At 42.7% G+C, this 13,484-nt stretch overlaps 1 protein-coding gene across 1 annotated transcript; it reads left to right on the top strand.

Annotated features, from left to right (window-relative positions):
* The first annotated feature begins 1,987 nt into the window (after positions 1-1,987).
* LOC142895780 (caM kinase-like vesicle-associated protein) lies at positions 1,988-13,087 on the top strand. The gene is made up of 11 exons (XM_076037060.1): positions 1,988-2,280; positions 8,791-8,931; positions 9,023-9,154; positions 10,144-10,218; positions 10,389-10,527; positions 10,613-10,733; positions 10,825-10,900; positions 10,985-11,121; positions 11,391-11,469; positions 11,566-11,653; positions 11,781-13,087. Exons 2-11 carry the CDS (start codon positions 8,837-8,839, stop codon positions 12,045-12,047), a joined length of 1,209 nt encoding a protein of 402 aa, XP_075893175.1. The 5' UTR covers positions 1,988-2,280; positions 8,791-8,836; the 3' UTR covers positions 12,048-13,087.
* Positions 13,088-13,484: the final 397 nt, after the last annotated feature.

Below are 13,484 nucleotides of genomic sequence, written 5' to 3'. Positions count from 1 at the left end.
CATAGTGGCGGTCTTCTTCAAGGTTTACGGTGCCTTTGTGGGCCATCCTGCTCCACATTTCTCCCTGGTTAGCAGTCTCCTCCCAGTTGTTGAGATTGAGGCGACACTTTCTCAGGTGGGTTTTGATGTTGTCTTGTACCGCTTCTTCTGCCCCTTTTGGGTCTGGTTTTCCCTCCTTCAGCTGACCATACAGGATTTGTTTTGGCAGTCGGTTATTAGGCATGCCAGATGACGTGATGGTTGTGGTGAAGCTGGGGATGTTGGCTTTCCTTCAAGACACTGATGTTTGTTCTCCTGTCTGTCCAGCAGAGTGGGCAGGACTACTGCTTGGTAGACAAGGAGTTTTGTGTTGGTCTGGATGTCCCGACTTTCAAGAACTCTCTTCCTTAACCTGGCGAAGGCTGCACTGGCACACCCTATCCGGTGAGGATCTCAGCGTCAATGACAGCTCTTGGCAGGTGAGATGGAGATATGTTTCTCACTCCACATAAACTCCAATAACAAGTTCAGTTCCCAGGTGCAATCACATGCATGTATGTAGTGATTATATATATGTTTAATCATAGAATGGCAGAATAGGTTGTTTTTTTTGGTGGTGGAGTTTGCAATCTCCCTCTGCCTTTGGGATGCATTCGCCATCAGCTAAAGTGCGAGCAGCGATGGTTAACCAGATACTCTAAATCAGCATCATGTTGTTTTCTAACACTTTGCTGCTTGAGTGGTCAAAGCTCATTACTGAGGTTGGGAAGAAGTCCTATTAAAATGTTGCTGTTTTGCTTTTTGTGTTACCATGTAATGCAGGAAAATGGTTACAATCTGATGTTTTGCACAGCACCTTGACCAATCAGGAACAGTGGTTGTATTGTGTATTTCTTTAAACAGAAACACTAACTTAACAAAATCTATGATACTGGGCAAATGTTAACAAATAAAACTTTGTGCACGCACAGGACTGAGATAGAGGCTTGAGTTTAATGGCCACAGGCTGTCAGCTGTCTGGCTGTTTGAGGAGAGTTTGGACATTATTATTAATAAATGACATGACAATGCAGTCTTGTGCAAACGGACCATGTTTTGCAAAAACCTTTCTTCAAATACAGTAAAATGATATGATTTGTGAAAGCATGTATCTAATTGGAGAGCATCACTGTCTCCTTGCTTATTTCTCTATTTGCCACTGTAATATTAATGGTCAAAACCTTGTGTTACCAAACAACCTGTTGACTGCATCAGACTGTTTCTCCACTTTCCTGGTGTTTACTTCTCCCAAAATGTTGTTGACTTCACAAAAAATACACAATAACCGTGGGACTTGTTAATTGTTGAGGAAGGAAAGAAAATAACACTATACAAACATTGCAATTTAGATGTGTAATATTGTAGCATTTTTTTCTATCTTTGTTTACAACACAACCTTCTAGGAACTCAATCGTCCAAAATAACTCGGCGGAATTTGCTCTCCAGAAATTAAATGTATTTAGCCCTCTGTTTGCAGTCACTCTGATAGAAGTGATGCTCAGGTTGTGGTTTGGAAGTGTTTGGAAGGGGCTCAAATGAACTCACCTATAAGGTCAGTGGTGCTCTTTGTAGGTATCTGAAAATTATTGTGCGTTAGAATCGATGTTGTGCTCTACTGTCTTTCCCATTTAGAAAACGAAATCCAAGGTTTTAACACGAGCTCTTACATTTCCTCTTAGCAAAAATCAATCCACTAAATTGATTAAGACAACAACACAAAAATGAACCGAGCTGATATGGCCATACCTAGAGCTCATGGGGATTGTCGGTGCAGCATATGAGCAGCCTAAAGTTCTTCCTCTGGGCCAGAAGATGCTCGACCCTGTGGGACCAACTTTTGAAATCAAACTGTTGCTTGGCGCAGCACGATCCCGCACACCCGCTCTGCACCCGCACCAACCCCCCCCCCCCCCTCCCGACTGCTGAAAGATCACGGCGACGCTGTCAAAACATTTGCTGCACTGCCGCACGCACGCACGCGCGCGCACACACAAGCGCGGCGGCACACCTCCCATCCCATCCTCCCTGCATCACAGTGCGCCGTTGCCATCACACATACGCGTAAAAAAAAAAAAAAAAAAAAAAGCACCGCGCGTGAACAAGCAAGCAAGCAAGCAAGCAGACTTGTTGGTCGGAAATGATCGGGCATCAGAAGTCTGTCCGTCAGCGCGCCGGAGAGGGAAAGTGAAGCCGCCGCAGAAACTCAGACACTGCGGAGTCGCTCCCAACTGTAGATCGTTTCCAGCTTCCTCCGTGTTTAAGGTGAGTGAGTGCACACCGATAAGTCTCTGTCATCACAATCGCTCACTGCAAACCGCCACGGCGAAGCGCGTAAAGTACGACTGCAAGGAGGGTTGCGACGGCGCGGCGGCGGATGATTGATTCCCTAAAAACTTTTGCGCTTTCGGATGATTTTGGGGGTGAGAGTGCGCGACGCACGGCGCCGGGGTCTCGCTGCGGGATGTGGCTTTCACGCTTTGCTGCAGCATCACGGGTGCGCAAAAATTACTGTTTAACCTGCAGGGATGTTATCGGCAAATATGTACAAGCTTAAAAAAAAAAGGGGGGGGGGGGGGGGGACGCGTTGCCCTGAAAGTTTGGACATATGAACCTTGAAGAGCAGCTCGGTTTACTCGGAGCTCTTCAAGATTTGCTCAAATTGCGCAAATCTTCTTGTTCTTCTTCTTATTTTTTTAATACACGGCATGCATGCAGTCGGACTGCAGCGGCTCCTCACGCCACACATTCTCACAGTCACGCTGTTGCGGCTGTCCGAGCCTGCGCGTCATTACCGTATCGACACGCACGGAGCTGCAACACTCTGCTTGTGTACGCCACCACTCCTTACACACCCCAGAAGGAGGGCAAGTGCACGCGGGCTCCCTGCTGAGTAACCGAGCGCGCGCGCGCGCGCGCGCGTACCGTGCACACGCAACAGCCAACAGGTGCGTGAACCTCGGCATTAGATTCCATTCAGGGATTTGTTGCTGCCGCGCATCATTAGCTCTCCGGCGGACGCGTGCGCGCGTGCGTGCCTTTGTTTGGCTTGCAACGCCCCCACCCCCCTCTCGCGCGCAGAACAATGAACTTGTTTGATGATGACGTCAGAAAGAGTAGGGAACGGAGCTGGACTGGAGCACTTTGTGGGGATTGGCGCACCTGCCCAGTGCGCTACGCACAAACTGATCACCTTTGTATTTTAAATAATTTGTTGGGGGGGTGGAATTGCTGCTGTTTTTTTTCTTCCTCCAAAGACTTTCTCTCTCCACTGATACGTGTTCCAGGCAGCTCAAGATGCGACCGTTTAAAAGAGCTCGTATGAATAAAGCTGCAGCCTTTGTTTATGTAATAGGCTTCATACAGCACCTGGAGGTGCCTATACCTGGCGCGTATCATTCAGCTCCAAGTCAGTCAAACAGGATTGTGGGTTGATGGAGCTAAGCCGCCTGGCACAGCGCGAGAAATCCAGCAGCTCTCTGCCTCTTCTGCAGGACGTTGTCTTGCATTCATTAAGATGTGCTCACGGAGCTCCAGTCGCATGAGGTGACGGCGATTCTCGGGGCGATGGTGTCCGTCGAGTAGACGCAGCGCTTTTTCCTCCGCGCGCACGCTGGCGCATACTGTAGCACTTGGTGTCCATGGCAACAACAACAACATCAGAGGAGACCGGTCAGATGAGCGAGTGATGCCCAAAAAGGAGATGAATGGCGACTCGGTGCACGGCTGAAGCATGAGAGGTTGTTATTAAAAACAAAGACCAGGTGCATGCTTTGCTGCATGTTCGCCACTCGTGAAGCTGCCCTCGGAATTCGGGAGCGGGAGCGCTTCGGCTGCAAGTTTGCAGCCAGTGGGAGCGGCACTTGCGCCATAAATGAGACATTGCACAGGGCTGATTTGGCTCAAACATGGTCAACACCATCTGCCCCCCCTTCCCCAGTCACCAGGGCCTTTCTCTTTGAAGAGGCTCCACTGGGGCCCAAATCCACAGCTCCAGCTGGCCGGACGCCACTCTCTGAGATGATATGACATTTTCATAATGGAACAATGACGATTAGATTAGAAACGCCATTAAAAAAAAAAAAAGACAGTGTCATGTAGATAAATGAGAGCATGTTTTAAATGCCTTTCTTTCAGCAATGGAAGAGAAGATTTTGTTTCTTTTTTTAAAAAAAATGTAGCTTACTGTCTGGCTCTTTGTTCACAAACTGCATTCAAATGATGCCCAGAGATGAAGGAGAATAATCACAGTAGCGTGACACACACAAACACACACACTCACAGTTTCCTCTGGGTAGTGACAGTGTGCGCAATTAGTACCAAGAACTAACAAGGCTCTGGTTCAGGCATTTACTTCAAGAAGCACCTTTTAACTCATTACAAATTGCCCTCACTATTTTTTTCCCCAACACATCTCAGCCGGCATCACAGTTTCAGTGATTAAAGTCAGTTATCTTTCGACTATCGACAAATTTCTTGCTTTCAAAAAGAGGTCTTGGCTTCACAGCCTCATAGTTAGTACCTGTTTTAATGAGACTTAATATATGCATGATTGGACAACATCACTCGAGTGTGTCTGCAGTGCTCTGTGAGAGCCTGGATTTAAAATGAATTTAAATCTAAATTCCTCCTAATGACAAACTATTCATTCGGATCTCTCAAAAGGCAAGGACAAAGGCCTGGGGATGCAGCAACAGCCTATGTCTTCATTTTCTTCTGGTGAAAGAGAGAAGTGTTTTTATCTTGCTATTGAAAGGAGATCAGACAAGTGTGCGCACAAATCTGTCTGACATCCCGCATGTACCACCTAGCACTTACTGAGCTGCGTCGGAAAACAGCTGCAAGGACCCGACTTTGATCTTTCATTTCATTTCAATTTTTTATGCGTGTACTGTAAGATTGTTTAATTCTAATGACAAAACCCAAAGCATGTGGTTGATAACTGTAGAAACTCTAGTCTAGTTTTAGTAATGTCACCTCTGGGTGACCGCAGCTTGACTGTTTTGCTTTGTTGTAACATAATGGAATTCATGGCTCAAGACGATCAAGCGTAAAAGCAAAGGAAGTGGAAGGGATCCATCACGCGCTCTTGAGTTTGAGGTAATGGCTGAAGTTCAGTTTGATGTTTTTGACTGGAGTGCCTCTTTGTCCGAGGAGTTTGCTGACCCTCTTTAGACGCCCCCTGAAGGACGTTTTTGTTACTTGTGCTAGCTTTTGGGGGAAAAACACACACACACACACACACACACACACACACACACACACACACACAGCCTCAAATTCCAATGTCTGGGATGAGGTTAAAAAGAAAGCACTGAAAAGAAGAGACAAACCCTGAAGCTACACCGAAATCACTTTCAGCATAACTGAGCTTCGTCATGTGCAGCATGAGGAGGGAGGTCGGTGTTTTTACGGAACAAGTAGTTCTGACATAAAGTGCATAAATACATTGCGCTGGTTTATGTTTGAGGCCAGTACAGTTTTACTGCTTATGAAACGATGAAATGAGAACTCAGTTGTGAACAGACACTCAGGATGTGGATGAATTTAATGGCCAAAATACAAACAAATCTTGGAACATTTCTGCCTCTGTTTCAAGCCAGTTTTTCCATTTTTCTCATCTTATTTTTTCATTTAACTACGTGAGACCAGCAAATAAATTGAACTCTTACAATACCCAACTTCTTTCAGGCACTAAGGATGATTTTCTGCTACAGTTAAATTGCAATTGTTTATATTTGGCTCTAATACAGTATCTGGAACCATAGCATAAAAAACATTTTTAAAAAAATCTCCAGAAAGCAGCATGTTTAGCCCTTTGTTTACAGCCTCACACAAAACCTGTTTTAGCTTCCAGCTGACAGAAATGCTTTGTTGTATGTTCAATGTGCTTTGAAGGAGACAAAAACAAACAAACAAAATGAACAAGCCACATGCCTTGTTACATGGCTGGAGAAGGTGCTGCCCTTTGTGACATCACAAAGGGTATTTGATTGTTTCCTCATGTTGAGTGCACTTTCCGTCAAGAAGGCATATTAGAATTAATTTTAATGTGTTTTGGTCCACTTGATAGAGAGATTTTCAGTCCCTGGTACTGAGGGAAGGATTAACATTTGTATTGGTTTGCTTGTGTAGCTGCTGGCTGCTGACATGTTCAGTGTGGAGGCTTCCATGGTTGTCCTGTGCTGTTACGTGTTGACCACTAAAATGTTAACACAAATTTGACAATGAGGTTTTAACATGCTCTACAGTGGAAGGCGACCAATTATAAAAGACATTTCCATTTTCCTGCAAACACCCTGTAAGTTATCTTTTCATGTAAAGGGCTGCATCCACAAGACAAAAGCACTAGCGGTGCCACTTGTCAGCCCTAATAACAAAGCACATTATGCGCAGTTCCATCTTTTACATCTCAGTAGAGGCTGGATCAGAGCATAACGACTCCCCTTGTGGACAGCGGCACAACTGACGAAGCAGACCACTGCCTCTCTTTATGCATAACATAAGAACATACCAGATTCTCTTTGTTCGTCTGTCTCCTCTAAGTAACATGCAGCACCCGAAGACATCAGACTGTAATTCTTCGTATTTGGCCGTCTATATTTAACCCAGCGGATGTGATTTGCACAGCTATTTAGTCGGCGGTGGAGCTCAGATGAACCTCTGCCTCTGGTAGGGTCCTGACAGAAGCTCCAGACAGCGCCTCATTCACAATTTCTTTACTCCCACTCCTCCGTGCCGGCTGCCATTTCCACTGCAGGGCCTGCCAAAACACTGGAGCTGCTTTCCATACTAGCGCCCTGTTTCACTGCTGTTTAGTGGAGCTGCAGAGTGACTCTGCTGTGCAAACCACGTTAGCCAGCATAGCGCTATTACTCATGTGCAAAAAAGAAACTTTCTAATTATATGTAATCTAATAATTTGAAAAGAGCATTAACATCATTAACAAAGTCCCACATTCTCACTATTTACTTTTTGTCCTGGACCCCACACACATTAAATTAATGATACAAAACATAGATCCAGAATAGATCTTCAGAACGGTGCATTTAAGACATTTGTTTGCAGTTTCTTGGCAGAAATGTTAGGTTTTCTTTCCTTTAAAACTGATATATTATTGGACCTTACACTTGTGTCAAGGTTGGAAAAAATGCAGTCTTTGTGAGTGGAACAAACAGTTGGTTGCGTTCACTGACCTGGGTCAGGTATTAGCAGAACTGCATGTTTTAACACTCTATGGATGAGGTAAGTTTTGCCAGTTTTTGCCCAATAAGTGAGTTTTAATCTGGCCACCTCCATTTAAAAACGTCTGCCTTCTCCTCAGCGTGGAGACAGAACCAGAACCTCCTGACGTGTTTCTTGGCCACGTTACGCGCAGAGCCCGTTATGAGCCCTGAATCCGGCTCTCTCTATTTTAAAAGGAAGCATTTGATAACAGGGTGAGAGCCTGACTAAGTAAACTGACGTAACATCTTGGCTGATCGGGACACCGTGGGCTGATTGTGTATATCCTGCATTGTCACAAGTAATAATAAAAAAAAAACAACCCTCTAGTACATGATGCATGTTTGCTTTTGTGTTACGATGCGACCACGTTGCCAGTTCACATGACAGGCGTCTCCACAGACATGTCTTCCTGGACACTATTGGCGTTCCTCTTCATCTCAAAACAGTCAATGTCAAAACAGCCTGCATGCGTTCATCCTCCCCCCGCTGTTTCTGGGAGCTGTCCAGTGTTCCACTGACTATTTTAGGACTCGATTAAATAATCAATTTATTTATTGCTGCTGCAAAATTTACCGTGACATGTGTGACAGGACCTCATGTGGGTAAACGTCTTGATTTTGATGTATGAACAATTAGGAATGTGATGTTGTGTTTATTTTTTTATTTCTTTTTATGTTATTTATACTGTTACTGTCTGTGTATTTTGATTCTTTGTTCAGAAAATGGCTTTTTTCACACCATAACAGCAATATGATAATATACAGTATTTTTCAAGGCCTGCTGTATATTGATTGAAGAAGTACGCTGCAGTAAAAAAAAAGGCATTTTGTAAACAAATCAATACCTTTTATTTTTAATACGTCACACTATACTTGTGGCCATGTTGTCACTTGAGCTTCTGCTGCCAAAAAATTTATTTGCAATCAGACTGTTGGACTTAATGATCTTCCCTGCAGAGAGCATTCATTATGGCATTGATTCCTTACAATTGGAATAGCTCTTTATTTATAATAAAATAAAATAAATGTTTAACATCAATGAATGAAACCATATTATTATTATGATGATGATGGTGATGATGATGATGATGATGATGATGATTATTATTATTATTTCTATTACTACAAAATTAATACTTTGTGATGTGAATTAGAATTTTCTTCTTTCGCCTTATGTTAGAGATTTTGTACAGGGTTCTGCTCAAACTGCACACAGTTTGGCTGCTTACTGAAGAATCTAGAAACAAGATACAGCCAGGAGATTTTTTTTTTTTTTTTTAAATCTCTTTCATTTTGAAAAGTTGGGGGTTTTAACAACTTGCCTTGATAAAATTAGTTTCACTGAATGTTTCTTTTTTTCTGATAATCTCATTACCAAGCAACTATTTCTCAATTTTCCATCACATTCAATGGAGGAACAGCCAATTCCCACCTTCCACTTTTACATTAGTGGTGAAGTTTTGCTTTGGTTATGTTTTTTTGTTTTGTTTTTTCTCACATCTGATGCCTTGCGCTAACTAAACATGCTGGATTGTGGACTGTGTTCCAGGTTGTGTTGTGGCAGGACACCCCCTGCCTCGAGGGCACGAGCTGCCATGCCATTTGGTTGTCTGACGCTCGGTGAGAAGAAGGATTATAACAATCCCTCAGAGGTGACTGACAAGTATGATCTGGGACAGATTGTCAAATCGTGAGTACACCTATGTTATGGTGCTGACATGAGAAACAGAAAGACCCAATGTGTATGTGGTGAAGTTCACTGAAAATCGCCTTTTCCTCAGAGAGGAATTTTGTGAGATATTCCGGGCAAAGGACCGGAACACTCTGAGAATGTACACCTGTAAAAAGTTCCATAAGAAGGACGGGAGGAAAGTGAGGAAAGCTGCCAAGAATGAGATCATGATTTTAAATATGTAAGTGTTCAACCACTTTATATTTCACCATATAGCTGCCATATTTGTATTATTGTGCATGTCACATTCTTTGAAGAATGTATTATTGCAATGTTTGGATTCCCACTCAATTTTCAGAACAAATTGGATCAAAACACCAAGTAGTTTCCTGAAACATATTCAGTCAGCGTCTTGACATTTACGACTCATGATTGTATTGCAGTATTTATATTGTTGTATTGAGGAGTGTTTAATTCAATCAAACCATACCATAGAATGAATATACATGTCTATGTCTATAGTTGTACAGATAAAATAAATAATCAAAAACAGGACAGACCACATTAAAAACTTGGCCTTTTCTAGATGGAAATCGTTGACGAAAGAATAGTGTGATAGTGATATAGGTATTTATGAAGCATAAAATGCTTTATTGCCCTTCAGATGTTGTTAAATCTTCCATACCAGACCTATGAGTTATGCTTGTATGGAAAAACCATTCGGTTTAGGGCTTAATGCCACGGCTACAGTAGTAAAATCAGAAACGTCCGTTTTTGCTTTGTTTTGACATCTAAAGGATCTTTAGTTACCATCAAAACTATCTATCGTTTGACATCAGGGTTTATTAAGAGGGAGATGGTGTATATGGTTCAGGGTTTGAGAATGAACAGTAACTGCCGTTATCAAAACGAGTAAATCCCTGTGGGTCCACTTCCTTGGTGAAAGAACATTCTCATTGTAATGAACGTACACGTCAGTGTCTTCAGCAACGGGGGAAACAATACGCGGTAGTAATAAGCATTAAGCAGCAAGAAGCTTGAAAGTGTACATTGTAATATGGAACCTGAGTCCAGCATTTTGAAAGATTACGCTGTAATACCGTTGCAGCCACCCATCGTCTCTTGAACCCTCCCATATGTTAAGAATAAGGATGTGCAGCTTCCGACTCTTTTTAGCCTTTATCTCAAACCCTCTTCTCTCTTCCCTTCACCCCCCCCCCCTTTTCAAAGGGTGAAACATCACAACATCCTCCAGCTGGTCGATTCTTTTGAAACGAAGAAAGAGTACTTCCTGTTCCTTGAGCTGTGAGTATCGTCGGAAGCACTCGAGAGGCATTGACTGAAATGTGCTGCATTCCCTTAAACCCCCCGCCCCCTGAAAAAAAAGAAAAAGAAATGGTGCATTATCGCCGGCCTTGTGATGGTCTTTTTCAATCCTGTCGTCAACAAGTGACGCATGTTTCTCATCCATCCAGTGCCACAGGCAGGGAGGTGTTCGACTGGATCCTGGATCAAGGATATTACTCCGAGAGGGACACCAGCAATGTGATGCGGCAGGTGTTGGAGGCTGTAGCTTACCTCCACTCCCTCAAAATCGTCCACAGAAATCTTAAAGTAAATGGCTGCACTGACACCTAGTGAAAATACAGTATGCACTCCATTTCCCTGTTACAACAAAAACCTCTGTTTACTTGTGCAGTTGGAGAATTTGGTGTATTTTAATCGTTTGAAGCACTCCAAAATTGTCATCAGCGACTTCCAGTTGGCCAAACTTGAAAATGGACTCATCAAAGACCCCTGCGGGACTCCAGAATATCTTGGTAGATCACTTGAAAATGTGGGGGGCAAATATGATTGAAGTCTGCAGTTGCAATACAGTGAAAGAGGAAAACCTATCCTATTTGTTTTCAGCTCCGGAGGTGGTTGCGAGGCAGAGATACGGCAGACCTGTGGACTGCTGGGCTATTGGTGTCATTATGTATATTCTGTAAGCACAATCTTGTATGTTCACAATAGTTTGACGTTTAATGGGCTGTTGTTTGATCACGCTTTCATTCTGGCGATTCACCAGTTTGTCCGGAAACCCTCCGTTCTATGACGACGGCGATGAGGACGACTCGGACAGTCGTGACAAGAACCTCTTTCTGAAGATTCTGTCCGGGGACTACGAGTTTGACTCGCCATATTGGGATGACATTTCAGATTCTGGTGCGGATTTGAAACTCATTTGTGACTTTACTACAGTTGTTTGGGACGTTACAATTCCATGATACCAACTTCATGCATTTACCAATTGCTTTGTCTAAAATGTATTCAAGAAGAATTTTTCATGTGCGTGTTTGTGAGAGAATTTTCATCATCCTCTAGACCATTGATGCAATCCTTTCAAGAAAAAGTATTCTATCTATCTATCTATCTATCTATCTATCTATCTATCTATCTATCTATCTATCTATGTTTGTTTGTTTGTTCAACAGCCAAAAACTTGGTAGCGTCTTTGCTGGAAGTGGACCAAGATCAGCGATTGACAGCACAGGAGGCCATTGCACATGAATGGTAACACAAATGTGTCACATGAAATTTTGAACTCTTTAATCAGGTGCAAACAAACAAAAAATCTTCAAACAATTTTATGCTTTGTCGCTTGTTTAGGATTTCTGGCAATGCTGCCTCGGACAAGAACATTAAGGATGGTGTTTGTGCTCAAATAGAAAAGAACTTTGCCAAAGCCAAGTGGAAGGTATCACTTTTCACACATCACTTCCAAGAACATTTTTGTTCGCTTGTGCTGTCTTTTCTTATAATACATTTCTGTTGCTTCTGGTTGTTGTTAAAGATGCAATGTCAACGCACCATCTCCATTACAGAAAGCTGTTCGAGTGACCACGCTCATGAAGAGACTACGGGCGTCTGAGCAAGGGGACGCTGGGGTCCCCGCAGGGGCTCCAGGAGCTGAAGCTGACCCCAGTGCTGCCATCATAAAGGCTGCTGCGCTCAGTGAAAATCCTGCAAACTCACAGACTGCCATCGTCTCCGCCCTCCCTGTGCCCGGCACAGCCAGGCAGGAGGATCCGCCACAGCCCCGCTGCAACGGAGATGTTCCCCAGATGTTGCCTCAGAGGAAGGCAGAATAGGCGCCAGACTAGAGGACCCTCGCTAACCAACAAGCACACGTGCAGTAGAGCCAACGCTTTTGACAAGATGATTCCACATCTATGCTGATAGATCCCCCCCCCCCTTTCCAAATTATTTCCCGTCATGCATTTCTTTATTTTATTTCTCCTATACTAATTGGTCTGAGATAGTGTTTTCCACAAACCCCTGTCATTTGTGTACCAGACCCTTTAAAGACAGTTACTAAGTAGCTCACCCCACCCCTCTCGCCCCCGCCCCCCCTCGCTGCAAGAGAGTCATAAGAGCTGTTGATGTAATTTAGTGACATCCACTTTGCTTGATTCATCAGCTCACTGTAGATAGATGTGATTGTCGGTTACAGCAAAATGCTAGTTTTTCAGCTTGAGAAAGTATGACCCTTAGTTCAAATTTTGGAATTTAAAATTATAAGTTGAAAGATTTACCGAGCTGAATTAATCATAATTCAAGACATGCTAATTGTAAGCATAATAAACATGAGAATCGTATGTCTTGAAAATGATAGTATGTGATACATAGATTAGGGTTGCTGTGTATCTTCAGTGCGGTAGACTTTGAGTCAACTTAGAATTTTATGGCACCAAGACAGCATATTTTAAGTTCAAGTGCCTTAATATGTGTTGCAGTAATGTTTAAAAGTCGCAAAAGAAATTGGTAGATGAGGATTGCTTACTGATTTCTTTTTGTTTTTAGCCGTTTTCATTTGCACTCCACTTCAGTTTTGAGCTGCTGTAGTGATTCTTGTGTTTGTCTTGTTACAGACAACTTAAAAAGCAGAAATTGAGATTAAGAGCATTTCATGTGCAGAATTGTTTGAGCTGTTGTTCTTGTGTTGTCAGTTATAAAAAAAAAAGTAAACGTTGGAGTTTATATCGCTTATCCCATACGATGTACCCTGTGCATATTTACATTTTGTGTGTTTGTTTTGAATTATGTGTGTATTTAGCAACCTTTAGCTGAGCTAATGGGTTGCTACATGGCTTGTGTATTAATAAAATAAGCAATACTAACATTGCTGAAACTGTGATAGTATCACTACGTACCACATTTTACATACATTCTTAAGTAGCTATGTTGTTAACTTTAAATTTACCTGGTTTCAAAACTTTTGAATTTGTTTTAGCAGTTCATCCGAGTGAATATCTTCAGACATGTTACACTGTTTAATTGTTACTGACACTGTTTTATTAATAATTATCAACTAAAATGGTAAAACAATGCCGCACTTGTAACTGGTGGCTTCAAGGTACGATCACAACCAAAGCCTCCCTAAAGCCACCACAACATATCTATCTATCTATCTATCTATCTATCTATCTATCTATCTATCTATCTATCGAAGTAAAAAGAGGGGTGTTTACTGTTTACTTAGATTCGGCATGTATTGAACTTTACCCTGTCAAAGTGAAAATCTTTGT

The sequence above is a fragment of the Nelusetta ayraudi genome, unplaced genomic scaffold (assembly GCF_046127955.1).
Source record: "Nelusetta ayraudi isolate G7.1 ecotype Tasmania unplaced genomic scaffold, CSIRO-AGI_Nayr_v1 ptg000050l, whole genome shotgun sequence".
Lineage (NCBI taxonomy): Eukaryota > Metazoa > Chordata > Actinopteri > Tetraodontiformes > Monacanthidae > Nelusetta > Nelusetta ayraudi.
This window is presented reverse-complemented; position numbering and strand designations above follow the sequence as displayed.